This window comes from Balaenoptera musculus, chromosome 20 (genome assembly GCF_009873245.2).
Source record: "Balaenoptera musculus isolate JJ_BM4_2016_0621 chromosome 20, mBalMus1.pri.v3, whole genome shotgun sequence".
In the NCBI taxonomy this organism is placed as follows: Eukaryota; Metazoa; Chordata; class Mammalia; order Artiodactyla; family Balaenopteridae; genus Balaenoptera; species Balaenoptera musculus.
The window spans coordinates 6,716,122-6,737,226 of record NC_045804.1 but is presented as its reverse complement, the minus strand read 5'-3'; the positions used below and the strand labels follow the sequence as shown (position 1 = coordinate 6,737,226).

The following is a 21,105-nucleotide window of genomic DNA, read 5'->3' as shown; positions in this document are numbered from 1 at the left end:
TGTACCCTGGAGGGTTGTGCGCTCAAACCCTACCTAGAAGCGTGGGATTCCTGGGGCTCGTATTGGCCGGAGTGTGGCAGAAGAAAATGGGGTTGGGGTCCTCTGGGTGGGGAGGCACTCGCTCCTTCCGACCTTCCTCTCCCTTCTCCCACGGAGCCAGCCCAGATCCCTGGACGCTGGCATGGGCCCAGGGCTCTGTCTCGACCCTCCTTCCTTATTCTGGGAGACCCGGCTGCCTGGGGGGAAGGGATGAGCCCAACGCAGACGCAGCCAGAAAGGGTCTTGGGCGGGGAGGGCCGGGGTCTCAGGGCAAAGAGCGCGGGGAGGGGTGACCCCCAGAGCCGGCACCGAGTCCCCAGCGCTGGGTGCAGTGCCCACCCACCTTGCCCGTAAGATCGTAGCTCGGACTGCAGGGTGGGGAGCGCTCGGGGGCCTCGCCATTCCGGGTGGCAGCGGCGCCAGGCGTGCCCGTCATGTCCCTGGACCAGAGGTGAGCTGGGGCAGGCGGCGGGCGAGGGACGGCGCAGGAACCGCCTCGCCTTAGACTCCACCCACTCCTGCTCCCCTCCACCGCCCCGGCCCGGACCCCGGCAGGCTCCTCCCCCCGTCCGCCACCTGAAAGACACTGGCGGGGAGCAGGCTGTCCCGCGGGGGCGCGCAGGACCGCAGGGTCAGCTCCCGAGGGCCAGGAGGGCCCCCCTGAGCCACGCTGGCCTGAGAGCGTGGGCCAGATCCAGCCCTAGGACCGGTCCCCAAGGTTGCCAGCTGCCGGGGTTAGGTTCCCACCTTCAGGGGAAGGTCTGGCCTCGCTGGGACCCGCCGACCCGCGCCCGGGTTACCACTGCGCAGCGTGGCCAAGAGGCGGCGCCCGGGCTCCATCCAGCAGGCGGACAACAGGTGGCTCCGGGGACGGGGGCCGGGGAGGCTGGAGACGCCCCTGGGCAGCGCGGCGCGGGGCTCACGAGGAGGCGTGCCTTCCGAGCGCAGCTCTCAGGCAGTTTCGCTTTTGCTACTACACCCCAGCTCGGCATCATCTGAATGTAATTATGTTTACCGACCGATGGATATTCACCTTGCAGCACATTTGCACTTCGGGGCCCCTGGCCGGTGCTTGGACTTTGACACCTCCTATTTCCACCTGACCTGTTGGGCTGCGCCCAGAATGTGCCCCCCCACCCCCCAAAGCCTTCCGGGGTGGGCTTCCCTGCACACCTCCCAATCCAGGCGCTCCTGAAGGCAGGGCTGGCCCCCGGCACCGAGTAGGCCTTAAATGTTTGGTATCAAAAGAATTCATGAAGTCCTGAATCTTTTTTTTTTTTTGCCCCACCGTGCTGGCACGTGGGATCTTAGTTTCCCGACTAGGGATCAAACCCACACCCCCAGCAACGGAAGCGCAGAGTCTTAACCACTGGATCGCCAGGGAAGTCCCTGTGGTGAATCATTTTGAGCAGAGTCTCCAGGACATCCAAGGAACCCTGCAGCTCCTGGTGACAGAGGGTGAGAGTACGTCCGGGGTTGTCCATAGCGGAGTTCAGGGGCCCTGGCCTGGGCTAACCATTCAATTACGCTGTCCCAACATCTTATGTAAGTGAGGTCAGTTTCCGGCAGAACAGGGTGGGTGCGTTACAAAGGAACTGTGTGAAGGGTGTGAGGAGAGGCGGGGCCCTGCACCTCTTTACCTACATGTTGGGGTGAGGGGCAAGGGGCAGGCATGGCTTATGGGTGACCATAGGGCCCGAGGGGACTGTGTGTCCACCCGCCTCCTACCACGTGACTTTTGGCATCGGCTGGAGCTGTTTGCCGGAAGTGCTGTGCCATAACCTCATCTGCACACAGGGAGGGACTCAAACGGGGAGCCATACCTGGGCGAGGAGCAGCTCTACACAACCCTGCAGGCGTGCGTTCTTGCCTGCTGTTTGGGTGCCAGAGGCTCTGGCTGCACATAACGCCCCAGTGCATTCAATGTCCTGGGCTCCGGGCTCCTGAGGGCTCATCCAGGAACCCTGCAGGGGAGAGGGTTTCAGCGCAAGTGGGTAATGACCAAGGAGGAAGGAGAGAGGGGACCTGGCCTGGTCCTCCCTGGCCTTCCACTGCTGACCAGGCTGATACGGGTTGCATTATGGTCCCCCCGCTCCCCAAAGAGATGCTGAAGTCCTAAACCCCAGTAACTCAGAATGTGACCTTATTTGGAAGTAGGGTCATTGCGGATGTAATTATTTAAGATGAGGTCATGGAGAGTAGGGTGGGCCCTTAATCCAATACGACTGGTGTCCCTATACGAAGGGACACACAGGGAGAAAATGCCACGTGGAGACAGAGGCAGAGGTGGGAGTGTTGCAGCTACAAGCCAAGGAACGCCAAGGATTTCCGGGAGCCACCAGAAGCTGGAAGAGGCAAGGAAGGACCCTCCCTTTGAGCCTTCAGAGGGAGTGTGGCCCTGCCGATGCCTTGATTTCTGGCCTCCGGCTGTGGTTTGTGTTGGCTCCACCAAGACCCTCTTTGTCCTGTGGCACACAGGTTTGGGACGGAGACGGTTGTCCATCAGTGTGAACGCCCCAGGAGTAGTGGAGAAATACAAACACTGTCTTGCTGTACGCTGCACCGGAGTCTGAGTGGGCTGGTGGCACTGGGGGAGGCCCGGCTGCCCTCTTCTGGGCCATGCCTGTGTGGCCCGCTGGGTCTGGGGCCTGGCTGGGTTGTATGCAGAGTGTTACACACTGTCCTGTGGGACACTGCAGCGTCAGGCGGGGCGTTCAAGGGCAGCGGCCAGTGAGGCAGAAGTGAGAGGGGGTCAGGGGTGTTCAGAATTGGGGGTGCAGGAGAGGCAGGTTTTGCCCCAAAGGGAGGGAGCACAGCCCACTCTGGGACGGGGGGCTCTTTAGACGGGTGTCCTGGAGAGCACAACCCCTGGGAGGTCCAGGCCTCCCGACAGCCTCTTCAGTGTTGTGTACACGCCGGGGCAGCCTGCATCTCCCCAGGTGCTCACACCAGGCACACGTCACCCCACCCACACCTCACACCCCACACAGACACACACAGCTCACAGCACACCACAAATAGACACCTTACGTCATGCACGCAACTCACACACACACCTCAGATCTCACACGCGCCCAGCATCACAGAAACACGTACCCCTCACACCATGCACACCTCAGATCAAGCCACGTACACCGTCTTGTATCAGCTACAATCACACACACACGCCTCATGACACACTACCCTACATCATCCCACAAACACACGTCACATCATGAACACAGGTGCACCTCGTATCATACCATAAACACACAATGCCTTACACGGCCCCCCCCGAAACACGCATCTTAAATGACCACCCCTCCCGAAGCACACACCTCACGTCCCCCCAGACACCTCTCACCACATCACAGTTACAGACACGGGTCATCCCACACCACCAACACACACACCACTGCACAAACACACCCCCCTAACTGGCCCCCATGTCTCACGCCGTCCCCAGATGTACAAATCACCCTCCAAATAAAGCCCCTCTTTTTTTTTTTTTTTTTTCCGGCCGTGCCATGGGGCTTGCAGGATCTTAGTTCCCCTACCAGGGCTCGAACCCACGCCCTCGGCAGTGAAAGCGAGGAGTCCTAACCACTGGACCGCCAAGGAATTCCTGGAAAGCGCCTCTTAAATGACCCCAGCCCCTCTCATCACCTCTGAATCCAGAAGGCACGTACACCCCACGTTACCCCTAACAGATCTCCCTGCCCTCCGGTGCACAAGTCACCCCACACACCCACACCCCTTCCTGATACAGGAGGTGATGGTGCCTCGTGAAACCTCACGGTTGTTCAGAGGAGGGCCTTTGTGTGCAGCCGAGGAGATCGGGGAGCGAGCAGAGGGGGCTGGAAGAAACCCCCAGAGCTGGGGGGAAAGGTGCACAGCCCTGTGAGTGCAGAGTCAGGATGTGGAGGGGACACCAAGACAGAGGCTGGGGGGGCTGAGGCACGTGGAGCATCTGCATCAGAGTCCGTGGTAGCTGACAACATGCGAATCCCGGTCCCCACGTGCGCGTGGGTGAGCTGGGCGCCTGCACTGCAGACAAAACGGAGGTGTTTATGTGCATTACATGAGTGTTTGAAAAACCACCAGGCTGAATTGTGCAAGACCTCAGCTGGCAGATGATGGGTTTTGACTTTACTGGAAGGCGGTAGTGAGACTGATGGTGCTTGGTGGTGGGGAGCAGGGGCAAGGCTTTTGGAAGATGAACTTTACAGCAGTGTTCAGGCAAGACTGGAGAGTTTGGGGGACACCGAGGCAAGAGATAGCCAGGAGGACCTGAACTGGCATGGGGGAGGGGCCAGCTGGAGCAACTACTGCGTGAGCCAGGTCGGTGTCAGCGCCTCAGTAAACCCATCCGCGGGACTCGGCAGCCAGTCTGATGGAGGTGATGATGGAGTAGTTGGGGAAGATATTGGTTTGAGAGGCATCTACCCAGGACCTGGGCCGGTCCCACTTCCGGAAGCATTGGGCTCCAGAGGCTCTGAGAAGTGGCCTGAGGGCAGACCCCAGGTGGTCCCCCCACGTACCTCTGTCTCCTTTATTTTTTAGTATTATTATTATTTTTTTGGCCGCATGGCATGCGGGATCTTAGTTCCCCAACCAGGGATCGAACCAGTGACCCCTGCTGTCCTGCAGTGGAAGTGCAGAGTCCTAACCCCTGGACCACCAGGGAATTCCCCACCTCTGTCTCCTTTAAAGTGAAGATCAAGGACTCCTCCCCTCTCCTGCTGCCCAGGCTGCACTCAGCCTTATGAGCTAGGCCAGCAGGACCTCAGTTACCGGGAATTCAGCCACAACCAGGGCTGGCCACAGGGCACTTGCACATGGCCAGCTGTCGGCAGTGTTTCAAATCTCTGTGCAAATGACAGACAGACAAATGAGTGTCCTGCAGCCCAGCTCTCTGGGGCTCCCCAGACCAATGATATTGGAAGGAGACCCCAATGCCCTCCAGCCCCTTTGTTAGACAATACAGGAGACTTCAGCTGCTCCACAAAGATCGAGCTGCTCTGAGCAGAGGGTTGGAAAGAGACCTGTCTCTGGAAAGGAAAGGAATTGAGGGTCCTTAGTGCTAGATGAGGGGTGGGAAGGGGGCTTGCGGAGGAGACAGGCATTTTCTCAGCGAGAGCTGCAGACCTCTTTGTATATAACTGGGCAGTGTGTCTAGGCCCAGGGTCAGTCACTTGTCCTCGGTGTGGCTCCCATCATCAGGGCTGTTGTTCCTGCCCTCTACCACCAGTATGGGGGTTCCCCTAGGTTTGTGTCCCAGCTGAGGGGTAGACTATGTACCCGTTCTGCTCCCAGGTCATGTACTTGACCCAGGAGACCCCAGGTTCAGGCCTGAGTTGGGCCCTCAGGCCCTCACTCAGCATAAGCTGCCCACGGCTTTGTCCTGAGGTGCTGACCGGTGCCAGGCAAGCAGCCGAGGCTCTGGAAGGCTCTGGCCCAGGAGAGGGGAAGGGCCCGGCCTGTCCTGTTGACCACACACTTTCTTCCTTCTCACAGGCGAGTTGCCTCACGTTTCTTATCAGGCTGGTGGCAGAATTTCAGGTCCCACCCCTGTGCCTCTGTGGAGTGTGAATCAGAGCCCCCACCCCACTCTCTGCCTCCTGTCCTCTGACAGGCGGAAGGACGGGGGTGGAGTGAGTGAGAAGTGTGACTGTGGGGACACCACGTGCCCTGGGTGCTGAGGGCAGGTGACGTGGGCCCGCGGTGGAGGACGCCTGACACCGCCATCCTGGTTCATTTCATGGCAGCCCGGTTCCAAGGCTTGGGGGTTGCCAGGATGGCCACACTCTCCTGGAACTCAGCCCAGCCCCCCTGGGACTTGGCCCCGCCCTCCGGGGGCTTGGCCCTGCCCGCCGGGACTCGGCCCCGCCCCTGGGACTCGGCCCCGCCCCTCACGGCGCTTGGAGCCCAGCTGCTCCCTGTCCCGGGAGAGCCCTGGGCGCTGGTGTTTCAGGTTGGACTCCAGGTCCTGGCGCACACCCTGGCCAGCCTCTCATTTCTGCTCCCTTGTGGGCCCTTGCCTTCTGCACTGTGACCCAGTGGGCAGGCCCAAATTCTGGGGTCCCCTCTCTCTTCCCACCAGCGTGGCTCTGCTGTGTCCCAGCACCTCGCGGGCCTGGTGCTCTGTTTGGTCCCGGAGGCTGGCCTTTCAAATACCCATGCTGCCCAAGAAATGACATTTGCTCTTCTGCATCTCTGGAGACTAGGATTCTGGAGACCCCAAAACAGGGTCGTGCTGCTCCTGCCACTGTCCAAGAGAGGGCCGAGACCCTTCCAAAGGCCTCCCCAGGGTTCAAGGTCTTCTGACAGCAGCTGGCAGCCGTGGTGAAAATGGAGAGAAATGGGGATGTGAGCTAGAGCAAGGGCTTCGTGGCCCACAGAAGGGCTGGGAATAGAGAAGACTTGAGGATGCTTCCTTAATTTGAGCTGCTCCTCTGTGCTGTGTCCAGGGAGAGACAGAGGGCTAAAACCTGAACTTTAACCCTTGACCTGCCAGCGCCCTAGGACCCTCATGACAATGCCAAGTTTGGATTGTGCTTAAACTTTTAAGCCATCCCTTGGCCTCTCCAGGCTCTTCTTGCCCTGTGTCTGTATCAGGATATTCCCTTGCTTACTAGTTGTCTTCAGCCACGAGGAGCCCGAGAAGAAGATGGAAGGGCAGCAGGAGGAGAGCACCATGGGAGGGGGGCCAATTTATTGCCCTGGTTGTTGCGTTCCACCACCGAGGGTGACAGCTCCTCCCAGCCCTCCACACAGCCCTCTTTGTCCCTGGTTCTGGTGACGGTGCCCTCCTCACTTTTTTTCAGGCTCGGGGTGGGATGGACACCTTGAAACTGCCCAAGGGCCCTGGGCCATCCCTCCTGGTTTCCCCACCCATGGCCTGCATCTTGGTAAATAGCCTTTCTATTAAACCTCCTGAATGATCCAATGTGAACATCCACCTGTTTCCTGCCGGGACCCTGTCAGAGGCCCAGCAGGGCCCCCGAGCCCAGAGGTACTTACTGTGAATCCGATGCCCAAGGTAGCTGAGAAGGATCCCGCAATGAACTTGCCCTGGTCGAACTGAACCAGCAGAGATGTCTTCCCCACGCCGCTGTCGCCCAGCAGGATGATCTGAAAGGGAGCAGCAGAGGGGGTTGGGGGCCTGCCGTGTAGATTAGGCTGCTGAGAGGTCCTGGTGGCTGCGGGAGTGGGTTCTCTAAATACACATATACGTGTGTGCACACACATCCCCCCCCACACACATACACAGACACAGGCTAAACTCTGGATTTCCTATTGAAACCACTGAAGACATCATGAAAGCACAGAGGAAATCTCGTTTCAACCCAAGTTAATTAGCATCTGAGGTGACCTTGAAAATGTGCCTCTCAGACTTCCAAACACAGGGGCATTCCTGACTGAGGCCCCCGTGGCTGCACTCTGCAATCCAATCCATCGCTGATGTGTTTGTGCTAAGGCCACGCTTCCCACGGGAACTTCCTGGCCAAAGGTGGAGCGTCGCAGGAACACTGAGGCAGATCTGTTCCTGGGAGACACAAGACTCCCCTAAAGGCCGACTTAGGCTCAAGGACTCTCTCTCGGTTTTACAGAACCTTCCAGAGACTTCAAAGCAGCCTCAGATGCTTCTACCCAACCTTGCTGCTCTCCCTCCTTCACCTGGGGTCAGACCTGCCCTCCCCCATGGCCTCACCGCTCTCCCTACCTCTCCTGGCTCCCACCCCATTTATCTTGTAGGTGTGTCCCCTAATAAAATCCTTGTGCATTTAATTCCCTTTTGGCATCTGCTTCTTGGAAGACCTGGATTAACACAATGGGTCTCCTGTATGGGAAAGTCTATAGAATAAAAAAAAATCAGGATGTCTGGATATAGATCTTGGGAAGAGTTTGCACTTGGCCTTGGAGAGGATAACATTTCAAAGGGAAGCAAAGTCTGGGAAAGAAGGGTCTGGCTACTTTTGAACTTGGAAGAAGTAAGTGGGGAGAATTAGCTGGAAGTTCAGGGGCTATATCTGAAAGAAAATCATAAGCAGCAGGGAAGAAATATACATGCACCCAGAGGCTGATACCCAGTGGGTGCTCAATGAATGAACGAATGAATGAATGAATGGGTAAATGCCTTAGTTTCAAAGTGGACAGTAGCCGCTTTCCAAAGGCAAGCATTCAAGGTCATTGGAAAGGCTTAGGAGATGCCAACGTTAGCTCAACTTGGAAAAACATAAAGACATAAAAAACCAAAAATGTAGAAGCATAAAGATTGACAGGGCCTCCTTAGGTCAGAGCCGTGGGTGCCAGCACTGTTTGCTCTGACCGTGGCGTTGATTCGATAGCAGGGCAAACGTGGGGTTATCCATGATGTTGCCTTTGGACCTCCTCTGACTACCGTCCCCCACCCACACTTCACGAACCAAATTCCATTCAGCTTTTATTTTCCTCCCGGGTTAAAAGGCTCCATTTGTTTGTTGTGTGCAGCAGCTTTAATAATTCGCGCCTCAAATCTAACTTCCTCAAGCTGGAAGAAGTGCTTCCTAGAGAGAATATTCCAGAATGTGAGGGGTCAATCTGTCCATCCGTGTCTACCTCATTCATTAACTAAAGGATATATCCTTTTCCTTTCCAGGGTGAAGAGTTCTCATCACTTTCTTCTCTCAGATGAAAACAGTTCCATCTTCTTCCTTTGCAGGAATGTGAACAGAGCTTGGATGTGAAGGCTGGGGTGTCCACATGCATCCTCCTGAGGACCTTTGGGGTGTGGAATGTGCAGGAGGGAGAAGGGCAGGGGAGTGTCTGTGGATGGCGGGCTGAGGACCGGGAGATGGCTGTCACTAGGCTGCCACGTTTCGGTGCAGAACTTCTGAGAATCCTACATTCAAATCCAGCTTCTGGGTCAGTAGGCCGGTATTTTTGTCAAGGTAGGAAGATCAGATGCACTTGATTGGATAGTTTTTTTAGCTTGATTTAGAACATTAAAATATTGAGACATATGGTTTATGGGCCACCTTTTGTATTCTAGCCCTGGTTTCCCAGATGTTACGGGTGGGTCTGCCTAATCTATTACCTTAGAGACACAATGGAGTTTCTCTCTCCACTCAACAGCTGCCAGGATTTTCCTGAAGTTTCTCCAGGGGGGCTCCAAACTTTACTGCTTGGAGAAGCTAGATGCCAACCTCAGATCTAGATTTTCTACTCCACTTTCCCTCTTTTGGAGCATTTATGGAACTGTTAATTAATTGTGGTTGTGACAGCTTCGCCACCATTCAGACAAGTGTCTTTGTTCTCCCTTTTTTTAAAAAAAATTTTATTGAAGTATAGTTGATTTACAATGTTGTGTTAATTTCTGCTGTAGAGCAAAGTGATTCAGTTATATATATATACATATTCTTTTTCATATTCTTTTCCATTATGGTTTATCATAGGATTTTTTTTAATTTTTGAATTTTATTTTATGTTTTTATATAGCAGGTTCTTATTAGTTATCCATTTTATACATATTAGTGTATATATGTCAATCCCAATCTCTCAGTTCATCACACCACTACCCGCTCCCCACCACTTTCCCCCCTTGGTGTCCATACGTTTGTTCTCTACATCTGTGTCTCTATTTCTGCCCTGCAAACCGGTTCATCTGTACCATTTTTCTAGGTTCCACATATATGCGTTAATATACGATATTTGTTTTTCTCTTTCTGACTTACTTCACTCTGTATGACAGTCTCTAGATCCATCCACGTCTCTACGAAAGGAATTTCGTTCCTTTTTATGGCTGAGTAATATTCCATTGTATATATGTACCACATCTTCTTTATCCATTTGTCTGTCGATGGGCATTTAGGTTGCTTCCATGACCTGGCTATTGTAAATAGTGCTGCAATGAACATTGGGGTGCATGTGTCTTTTTGAATTATGGTTTTCTCTGGGTATATGCCCAGTAGTGGGATTGCTGGGTCATAAGGTAATTCTATTTTTAGTTTCTTAAGGAACCTCCGTACTGTTCTCCATAGTGGCTGTATCAATTTACCTTCCCACCAACAGTACAAGAGGGTTCCCTTTTCTCCACACCCTCTCCAGCATTTGTTGTTTGTAGGTTTTCTGATGATGGCATTCTAACTGGTGTGAGGTGATACCTCATTGTAGTTTTGATTTACATTTCTCTAATAATTAGTGATGTCAAGAAGCTTTTCATGTGCTTCTTGGCCATCTGTATGTCTTCTTAGGAGAAATTTCTATTTAGATCTTCTGCCCATTTTTTGATTGGGTTGTTTGTTTTTTTAATATTGAGCTGCATGAACTGTTTATATATTTTGGAGATTAATCCTTTGTCCGTTGATTCGTTTGCAAATATTTTCTCCCATTCTGAGGGTTGTCTTTTCGTTTTGTTTGTAGTTTCCTTTGCTTTGCAAAAGCTTTTAAGTTTCATTAGGTCCCATTTGTTTATTTTTGTTTTTATCTCCATTACTCTAGAAAGTGGATCAAAAAAGATCTTGCTGTGATTTATGTCAAACAGTGTTCTTCCTATGTTTTCCTCTAAGAGTTTTATATTGTCCAGTCTTACATTTAGGTCTCTAATCCATTTTGAGTTTATTTTTGTGTATGGTGTTAGGGAGTGTTCTAATTTCATTCTTTTACATGTAGCTGTCCAGTTTTCCCAGCATCACTTATTGAAGAGACTGTCTTTTCTCCATTGTATATCCTTGCCTCCTTTGTCATAGATTAGTTGACCATAGGTGCATGGGTTTATCTCTGGGCTTTCTATCCTGTTCCATTGATCTATATTTCTGTTTTTGTGCCAGTACCATATTGTCTTCATTACTGTAGCTTTGTAGTATAGTCTGAAGTCAGGGAATCTGATTCCTCCAGCTCCGTTTTTTTCCCTCAAGCCTGCTTTGGCTATTCGGTGTCTTTTGTGTCTCCACACAAAATTAAGATGTTTTGTTCTAGTTCTGTAAAAAATGCCATTGGTAATCTGATAGGGATTGCATTGAATCTGTAGATTGCTTTGGTTAGTATAGTCATTTTCACAATATTGATTCTTCCAATCCAAGAACATGGTATATCTCTCCAACCGTTTGTGTCATCTTTGATTTCTTTCATCAGTGTCTTATAGTTTTCTGAGTACAGGTCTTTTACCTCCTTAGGTAGGTTTATTCCTAGGCATTTTATTCTTTTTGTTGCAATGGTAAATGAGAGTGTTTCCTTAATTTCTCTTTCAGATTTTTCATCATTAGTGTATAGGAATGCAAGAGATTTCTGTGCATTAATTTTGTATCCTGCAACTTTACCAAATTCATTGATTAGCTCTAGTAATTTTCTGGTGGCATCTTTAGGATTCTCTATGTATAGTATCATGTCATCTGCAAACAGTGACAGTTTTACTTCTTCTTTTCCAGTTTGTATTCCTTGTATTTCTTTTTCTTCTCTGATTGCCGTGGCTAGGACTTCCAAAACTATGTTGAATTATAGTGGTGAGAGTGGACATCCTTGTCTTGTTCCTGATCTTAGAGGAAATGCTTTCAGTTTTTCACCATTGAGAATGATGTTTGCTGTGGGTTTGTCATATATGACCTTTATTATGTTGAGGTAGGGTCCCTCTATGCCCACTTTCTGGAGAGTTTTTATCATAAATGGATGTTGAATTTTGTCAAAAGTTTTTTCTGCATCTACTGAGATGATCACATGGTTTTTATTCTTCAGTTTGTTAATATGGTGTATCACATTGATTGATTTGTGTATATTGAAGAATCCTTGCATCCCTGGGATAAATCCCACTTGATCATGGTGTATGATCCTTTTAATGTGTTGTTGGATTCTCTTTGCTAGTATTTTGTTGAGGATTTTTGCATCTATATTCATCAGTGACATTGGTCTGTAATTTTCTTTTTTTTGTAGTATCTTTGTCTGGTTTTGGTATCCGGGTGATGGTGGCCTCATAGAATGAGTTTGGGAGTGTTCCTTCCTCTGCTATTTTTTGGAAGAGTTTGAGAAGGATGGGTGTTAGCTTTTCTCTAAATGTTTGATAGAATTCACCTGTGAAGCCATCTGGTCCTGAACTTTTGTTTGTTGGAAGATTTTTTTTAATATAAATTTATTTATTTATTTATTTATGGCTGCATTGGGTCTTCATTGCTGCGTGCGGACTTTTCTCTCTAGTTGCAGCTAGTGGGGGCTACTCTTTGTTGTGGTGCACAGGCTTTTCATTGCTGTGGCTTCTCTTGTTGCAGAGCATGGGCTCTAGGCACCCGGGCTTCAGTAGTTGTGGTGCGCAGGCTTCAGTAGTTGTGGCTCATGGATTCTACAGCACAGGCTCAATAGTTGTGGCTCTTGAGTCTAGGCACGGGCTTAGTTGCTCCATGGCATGTGGGATCTTCCCAGACCAGGGCTCGAACCCATGTCACCTGCATTGGCAGGTGGATTCTTAACCACTGCGCCACCAGGGAAGCCCCTGTTGGAAGATTTTTAATCACAGTTTCAATTTCATTACTTGTGATTGGTCTGTTCATATTTTCTATTTCTTGCTGGTTCAGTCTCAGAAGGTTGTGCTTTTCTAAGAATTTGTCCATTTCTTCCAGGTTGTCCATTTTATTGGCATAGAGTTGCTTGTAGTAGTCTCTTATGATGCTTTGTATTTCTGCGGTGTCCGTTGTAACTTCTCCTTTTTCATTTCTAATTTTATTGATTTGAGTCCTCTCCCTGTTTTTCTTGATGAGTCTGGCTAAAGGTTTATCAATTTTGTTTATCTTCTCAAAGAACCAGCTTTTAGTTTTATCGATCTTTGCTATTGTTTTCTTTGTTGCTATTTCATTTATTTCTGCTCTGATCTTTATGATTTCTTTCCTTCTACTAACTTTGGGTTTTGTTTGTTCTTCTTTCTCTAGTTCCTTTAGGTGTAAGGTTAGATTGTTTATTTGAGATTTTTCTTGTTTCTTGAGGTAGGCTTGTATTGCTATAAACTTCCCTCTTAGAGAACTGCTTTTGCTGCATCCCATAGGTTTTGGATCGTCATGTTTTCATTGTAATTTGTCTCTAGGTATTTTTGATTTCCTCTTTGATTTCTTCAGTGATCTCTTGGTTATTTAGTAATGTATTGTTTAGCCTCCATGTGTTTATGTTTGTGTTTTTTACGTTTTTTTCCATGTAATTAATTTCTAATATCATAGCGTTGTGGTCGGAAAAGATGCTTGATATGATTTCAATTTTCTTAAATTTACCAAGGCTTGATTTGTGACCCAAGATGTGATCTGTCCTGGAGAATGTTCCATGTGCACTTGAGAAGAAAGTGTAATCTGCTGTTTTTGGATGGAATGTCCTATAAATATCAGTTAAATCTATCTGTTCTATTGTGTCATTTAAAGCTTGTATTTCCTTATTAATTTTCTGTCTGGATGGTATGTCTATTGGTGTAAGTGAGGTTTTAAAGTCCCTCACTATTATTGTGTTCCTGTCGATTTCTTCTTTTATAGCTGTTAGCAGTTGCCTTATGTATTGAGGTGCTCCTATGTTGGGTGCATATATATTTATAAATGTATTTATAAATTGGATTTGGATTGATCCCTTGATCATTATGTAGTGTCCTTCTTTGTCTCTTGTAACATTCTTTATTTTAAAGTCTATTTTATCTGATATGAGTATTGCTACTCCAGCTTTCTTTTGATTTCCATTTTCATGGAATATCATTTTCCATCCCCTCACTTTCAGTCTGTATGTGTCCCTATGTCTGAAGTGGTCTCTTGTAGACAGCGTATATATAGGTCTTGTTTTTGTATCCATTCAGCGAGCCTGTGTCTTTTGGTTGGAGCATTTAATCCATTCACGTTTAAGGTAATTATCGATATGTATGTTCCTATGACCATTTTCTTAATTGTTATGGGTTTCTTTTTGTAGATCCTTTTCTTCTCTTGTGTTTCCCACTTAGAGAAGTTCCTTTAGCATTTATTGTAGAGCTGGTTTGGTGGTGCTGAATTCTCTTAGCTTTTGCTTGTCTGTAAAGCTTTTGATTTCTCCGTCAAATCTGAATGAGATCTTTGCTGGGTAGAGTAATCTTGGTTGTAGGTTCTTCCCTTTCATGACTTTAAATATATCATGCCGCTCCCGTCCGGCTTGTAGAGTTTCTGCTGAGAAATCAGCTGTTAACCTTATGGGAGCTCCCTTGTATGTTATTCGTCGTTTTTCCCTTGTTGCTTTCAATAACTTTTCTTTGTCTTTAGTTTTTGTCAACTTGATTACTATGTGTCTCAGCGTGTTTCTCCTTGGGTGTATCCTGCCTGGGACTCTCTGCGCTTCCTGGATTTGGGTGACTATTTCCTTTCCCACGTTAGGGAATGTTTCGCCTATAATCTCTTCAAATATTTTCTTGGGTCTTTTTCACTCTCTTCTCCTTCTGGGACCCCTATAATATGAATGTTGTTGTGGTTAAGGTTGTCCCAGAGGTCTCTCAAGTTGTCTTCATTTCTTTTCATTCTTTTTTCTTTATTTTGTTCTGCAGCAGTGAATTCCACCATTCTGTCTTCCCAGTCACTTATCCGTTCTTCTGCCTCAGTTATTCTGCTATTGATTCCTTCTAGTGTATTTTTTTAATTAATTAATTAATTAATTAATTTATTTATTTATTTTTGGCTGTGTTGGGTCTTCGTTTCTGTGCGAGGGCTTTCTCCAGTTGCGGCAAGTGGGGGCCACTCTTCATCGCGGTGCGCGGGCCTTTTACTGTCGCGGCCTCTCCCGTTGCGGAGCACAGGCTCCAGACGCGCAGGCTCAGTAGTTGTGGCTCACGGGCTCAGTTGCTCCGTGGCATGTGGGATCTTCCCAGACCAGGGCTCAAACCCGTGTGCCCTGCATTGGCAGGCAGATTCTTAACCACTGCGCCACCAGGGAAGCCCCCTTCTAGTGTATTTTTCATTTCAGTTATTGTTCATCTCTGTTTGTTTGTTCTTTAATTCTTCTAGGTGTTTGTTCTTTAATTCTTCTAGGTCTTTGTTAAACATTTCTTGCATCTTCTCGATCTTTGCCTCCATTCTTTTTCCGAGGTCCTGGATCATCTTCACTATCATTTTTCTGAATTCTTTTTCTGGAAGGTTGCCTATCTCCACTTCATTTAGTTGTTTTTCTGGGGTTTTATCTTGTTCCTTCATCTGGTACAAAGTCCTCTGCCTTTTCCTTTTGTCTGTCTTTCTGTGAATGTGGTTTTCCTTCCATAGGCTACAGAATTATAGTTCTTCTTGCTTCTGCTGTCTGCCCTCTGGTGGATGAGGTTATCTAAGAGGCTTGTGCAAGCTTCCTGATGGGAGGGACTGGTGGTGGGTAGAGCTGGGGGTTGCTCTGGTGGGCAGAGCTCAGTAAAACTTTAATCCACTTGTCTGCTGATTGGTGGGGCTGGGTTCCCTCCCTGTTGGTTGATTCGCCTGAGGTGACCCAGCACTGGAGCTTACCCAGCTCTTTGGCGGGGCTAATGGCGGACTCTGGGAGGGCTCACACCAAGGAGTACTTCCCAGAACTTCTGCTGCCAGTGTCCTTGTCCCCACATGAGCCACAGCCACCTGTGGGCTAGAGCCCACGAGCCACAACTACTGAGCCCTCGAGCCACAACTACTGAAGCCCACGTGCCTAGAGCCTGTGCTCCACAACAAGAGAAGCCACCACAATGAGAAGCCTGTGCACTGCAACAAAGAGTAGCCCCTGCTCGCCGCAACTAGAGAAAGCTCACACGTAGCAATGAAGACCCAACATAGCCAAAAAAAAAAAAAAAAAAAAAATAGGCATTTGTAATTTTGCAGAGGATGCAAAGGTTTTCCTATAGTTTTTGTATCGACCCTTGCTAAAAGCCAGGGCCTAACATTAAATCACATTTCCATAGAGGCCTCTCAATGGGAGCTGGGCTAATGCTGTCTAAATACATTGCTTTCCTGTGACTTTGTGATTCAAGGGAACATTTAGAGACCAAGATGAATGGGGTGGTTACCATGGCTCTTACAGTGGCTCTGAGCGACCTTTTTTTTTTTCTTTTTTTTTTTAACATTGGTGTGTTAGTTTCTGCTTTATAACAAAGTGAATCAGCTATACATATACATATATCCCCATATCTCCTCCCTCTTGCGTCTCCCTCCCACCCTCCCTATCCCACCCCAGAGACCTTTTTTAACAAGACAGGAAATTTAGATGCCATAAAGAAAAATATCAATAGATCTGATTGTATAGAAAAAAATACTCTGGTCTACAGAAGATACCAGCAACAAAATCAAAAGACAGAGGGGGACATATATACACTACCAAATGTAGAATAGATAGCTAGTGGGAAGCAGCCACATAGCACAGGGAGATCAGCTCGGTGCTTTGTGACCGCCTGGGGGGGTGGGATGGGGAGGGTGGGAGGGAGACGCAAGAGGGAGGAGATATGGGGATATATGTATATGTATAGCTGATTCACTTGGTCATAAAGCAGAAACTAACACACCATTGTAAAGCAATTATACTCCAATAAAGATGTTAAAAAAAAAAGAAATAAAAATGCAGTTACAAACCAAAAAAAAAAAAAAAAAGAAAAGACAGAGGGAAAATATTGGCAAGACGTATGACAGACAAAGGGTTAAAACAGCGAGTAATATAAAGAGCTCTCAAAGGAAAGTCTCAATAGAAAAATGAACAAAGGTTATGAATAGATATATTTTATGTGTGTGTATATATGGTTAGTTTTATGTGTCAACGTGGCCAGGCTATAATCCTGGTTATTCAATTAAACACTAACCTAGAGATTGCTGTGAAGGCATATTTTCGATGTGATTAACATCTACAATCAGTTGACTTGTAAGTCTTCAATAATCTGCATTTGCCTTATCCAGTTAATTGAAAGACTTTAAGAGCAAAGATGAGATTTCCCTGAGAAAGAAAAAATTATGCCTCAAGATTGTAGTGTTGGCTCCTGCCTGAGAATTTCCAATCTGCTGGCCATCCCTACAGATTTTGGACTTGCCAATTCCCACGGTTGTGTAAGCCAACTCCTTGAATGAAATCTCTCTTTATAGATATATTTCCTACTGGTTCTGTTTTTCTGGAGAACCCTGACTGATACAAAATAATATACAAAGGTTTGATAAAACTTTGATAATGGTCAATATTGGCTGAGACTTGGGGAAGCAGGTACTCACACATACATCGTTGGTGGGAGTCTACATTGGGGCATTTTGGAGAGCAGTTGACAATAGCAGAGTTACAAAAGCAAATTCCTTTGACTCAGCAATTCTATGCCTTTGCTTGCAAAAGTACACCAAGATATGTGTACAAGGCTGCTCGTTGTAGCATTTGTAGGAGCAAATAATTAAGCAGTTGGTACGGGTGAAATAAACTCTAGAATGTACATGCAATGCAATATTGGGAATGATAAAAGAATGAGGAAGATCTGTATGTGCTGTTTGGGAGAAACTATATTATTAAGCAAAAGAAGAAGGGGCAGAGAGGTCTGCTTGTATGATGACCTATGTGTACTTCACTTAGGTGTATATGCTGGTTTTGCATAAGCTTTTTAAAATAATTAATTAATTTATTTATTTATTTATTTTGCCCACACCTCACACAGCATGCGGGATCTTAGTTCCCTGACCAAGGATCGAACCCATGCCCACTGTAGTGGAAGCATGGAGTCTTAACCACTGCACCACCAGGGAAGTCCCACACATTACTTTTGTAATCTGAAAAAGTCTGTGTCTGTGTTGGGGAAGCATGGTGAGCTAGGACAACTCTGGTAAAAGCCAAGAAGAATGCCAATGTTTAGCCTAACTGTTGCTTAAAAATACTTGATTTTATTTTTGCAAATAAATCTAGCACACTAAAATGTGCTTTAAAAAGGATCAGGCTCTTTGGGCAAAGGGAGCCTGAAGAGCAGCTATTCCGTTTCATCCGTTTCAGCAGGTGTTACACACCTTGGATACCCGAGGAGCAGGCAGCAGAGATGACAGACACTCTGTTCTGAAAATCAAAGAACCCTTTCATCTTCTGATCCTAGTAGGGGGTAAACTCACTCTCTGGAGACCTATGTTTTTCTCAAAAAGAAATTTTGCCTCTGCCTGAATTCCTGGACAAGAGTTTGGTTGAGACTCAGTTTCTCATTCTGTAGACTGCAGACTAGAGGGGCGTTAGACCTGGAAAATGTTCAACGCCGGTGTTATCAGTCACTTGCTTTGTTAAATCAGTTTCCAGTTCACGATAACACATTCTTTCACTTTTGCGGAAGGTTTTTTTGTCTTTACTCAGACAAAACTATAATTCGAAAAGATACATGCACCCCTATGTTCATAGCAGCACTATTTACAATAGCCAAGACATGGTAACAACCTAAATGTCCATTGACACATGAATGAATAAAAAAGATGTGGTACACATACACAATGGACTATTACTCAGCCATTAAAAAGAATGAAATAAAGCCATTTGCAGCAACATGGATGGACTTAGAGATTATCACGCTAAGCGAAGTAAGTCAGAAAAAGAAAAATACCATATGATAACACTTATATGTGGAATCTAAAACATGACACAAAAGAACATATCTACAAAACAGAAACAGACTCACAGACATAGAGAACAGACTTGTGGTTGCCAAGTGTGGGGGGCAGGGAAAGATTGAGAGTTTGGGATTAGTAGATGCAAACTATTATATATAGGATGGACAAACAACAAGGTCCTACTGAATAGCAGAGGGAACTATATTCAGTCCTGTGATAAACCATAATGGAAAAGAATATGTATATGAATAACTGAATCACTTTGCTGTACAGCAGAAATTAACACAACACTGTAAATCAACTATATTTCAATAAAATTTAAAAAAAAAACAGCCTCGGAGTGGATACCCTGAGGACAAGCAGCTCAAGGATGCTCTGTCTTATTAACTCTTTGATGCTGAACTTCTTCTTCATTGTCAGCACTGAACAGAATCAAAGGGCAGCTGGCTTCTTTCTCAGCCTCTCCAGCAGGAAGCAGGATGGCACGCTTATACGAGCCAGACCTGGGGCTGAATCCTGGGTTTGCCAGTTATTAGCCATGTGACCTTGGGCAAGGTACTTGCTCTCTGAGCCTTGATTTCTTTACCTGAAAAATAGGAATAACACCACCTTTCCCCTAGATTTGTAGTGAGGGTTCAATACGGTAACTATGTGAAATATGGAGCGTAGCGCATAGTGGGTAGAAAAGATGGAGTGAGGTTGGGTTCAAGGTGAACCAAAAGGGTTGGGGACAGTTGCTGAGAACAATTATGGTTTATGACGGGTTCCTAGGTGCTAGACAGAGTTTCTTAGCAGAGGTTACACGGCTAGGGGAAGAATGACAATGCAGTAAAAATGGTTCATTTGTTTATTCATTTTCCACCAATTCCTTTATTGAGAATCTACTAAGTGTTAAATGTGGCTTTAGCCACTGGGGATACAGCCGTCACAGATCTTCTAATCCAGAGTGGGAGAGACCCAACGAACCTGGTGCTTTCAATACAGGAGCTCCTTCACCTGTGAACAAGTTAGGTTTTGAAAAGACTGTAGTTTGCAAGTCCAACGTGATGAAGAGGAATTTGTGGTCATAGTCTCTGGAGGCATGTCCACCAAAAAGAAATGTGAGCTGGTTCTACTCTCCAAAGCTTTAAAACCATCCTTTTTTTTTTTTGGCCGTGCCACGCTTCCTTTTTTTAATTTTTTAAATTAATTTATTTATTTTTGGCTGTGTTGGGTCTTCGTTTCTGTGCGAAGGCTTTCTCTAGTTGCGGCAAGCGGGGCCACTCTTCATCGTGGTGCGTGGGCCTCTCACTATCGCGGCCTCTCTTGTTGCGGAGCACAGGCTCCAGACGCGCAGGCTCAGTAGCTGTGGCACACGGGCTTAGTTGCTCCGCGGCATGTGGGATCTTCCCAGACCAGGGCTCGAACCCGTGTCCCCTGCATTGGCAGGTGGATTCTTAACACTGCACCACCAGAGGAGTCCCAGCATCACTTTTGCTGCATTTTCTTGGGCAAAGTAGATCCTAAGTCTGGTACAGACTCAAGTGGAGGGGGGAGAGACTCTGCCTCTTTGTGAGAAGAACTAGGGGGTCGAAGGGTAGATATCCAGGGTGGGACCATCTATCACAGGCCTGAAGCTTATACAATGTTGGGGGTGCTTTTTAAGAAAAAAAGGATCCCCAAATTATGAATATAAAATTTGATATAGGGGTCTGGTCAAGTGAGGGGTGCTGACACCATCGGATTCGTGGCAAATTCACCTCTTCCTCACTTTCACAAAGAAGCGAGAATCTAGCCACCCCAGTGAGCAGAGCTGAGAAGGGGAACACAGCAGAGCCACTGTCATGCTGGTGGCAGAGCCCAGAGTGAGGCTTCTTCAGCCCAGGGGTGCCTGGATTCTGGACAAACAGCTCCTCTGGTCCTGGTGAAGTCTGGCTGAACGCTGTTTGTTGTTGTTCCTCCATGGAGAGGCTTAGTTCCTTGGTTTTCTTCAGTTCCACCTGGTTTAGACTTTGGTTTTGTAATTCTCCAGTGGGTCTTGGAACAGACATCTCGTGGACCTTCTATTCCAGAGTGAGAGAGACTCAATGAAACTGGCCCTTTCAATACAGGAGCTCCTCCCCCTGAGAACAGATTGGGTTCTGAAAAGATTGTAGTTTGTAAGTCCACTATGACCTAGAGAAGTAGCTCGAGCAAGCTACTTGCTCCTTGTCACCAGGAGAACCCGATGATTGCATCAACACGCACACAAAACACACACACTACATATGTGCACACACAGCACTAGCACGCACAATGCATTACACAGTTGTAACACAGCTCCCACACATGGGCCCACATACAAACAGGAACACACCACACATGTGCTCATACACGCACGCGCACGTGTGCACACATACACATATTCACGCACACACACACAGGTGCCTCGGGGCAGGGGAATCTCAGACGACCCGTCCAATTCCTTCCTTCGCAGATGGGGACATTGGAGGCCATTGAAGGTAACTGCTCATGCAGACGTCAATGGCCAAGCCAGGATGAGGGCCTCAAATGGGTCTTTGAGGACACAGGGCCCCCAGAATAGCCTGACGCTCCCCTAGTG

General features: G+C 47.7%; 1 protein-coding gene across 4 annotated transcripts in view; it reads right to left on the bottom strand.

Moving 5' to 3' along the window:
- The window catches only part of RAB37 (RAB37, member RAS oncogene family), a 71,811-nt gene that overhangs the window by 7,883 nt on the left and 42,823 nt on the right, over window positions 1–21,105 (bottom strand). The window contains exon 2 of one of the 4 annotated variants that reach the window (XM_036838212.1): window positions 7,042–7,152. In XM_036838212.1, coding sequence (XP_036694107.1) covers window positions 7,042–7,152 — 111 coding nt within the window. Of the gene's footprint in view, window positions 1–382; window positions 517–786; window positions 1,098–7,041; window positions 7,153–21,105 lie in introns of those variants that run through there. The other 3 variants (XM_036838211.1, XM_036838210.1, XM_036838213.1) reach the window with 3 other exon arrangements.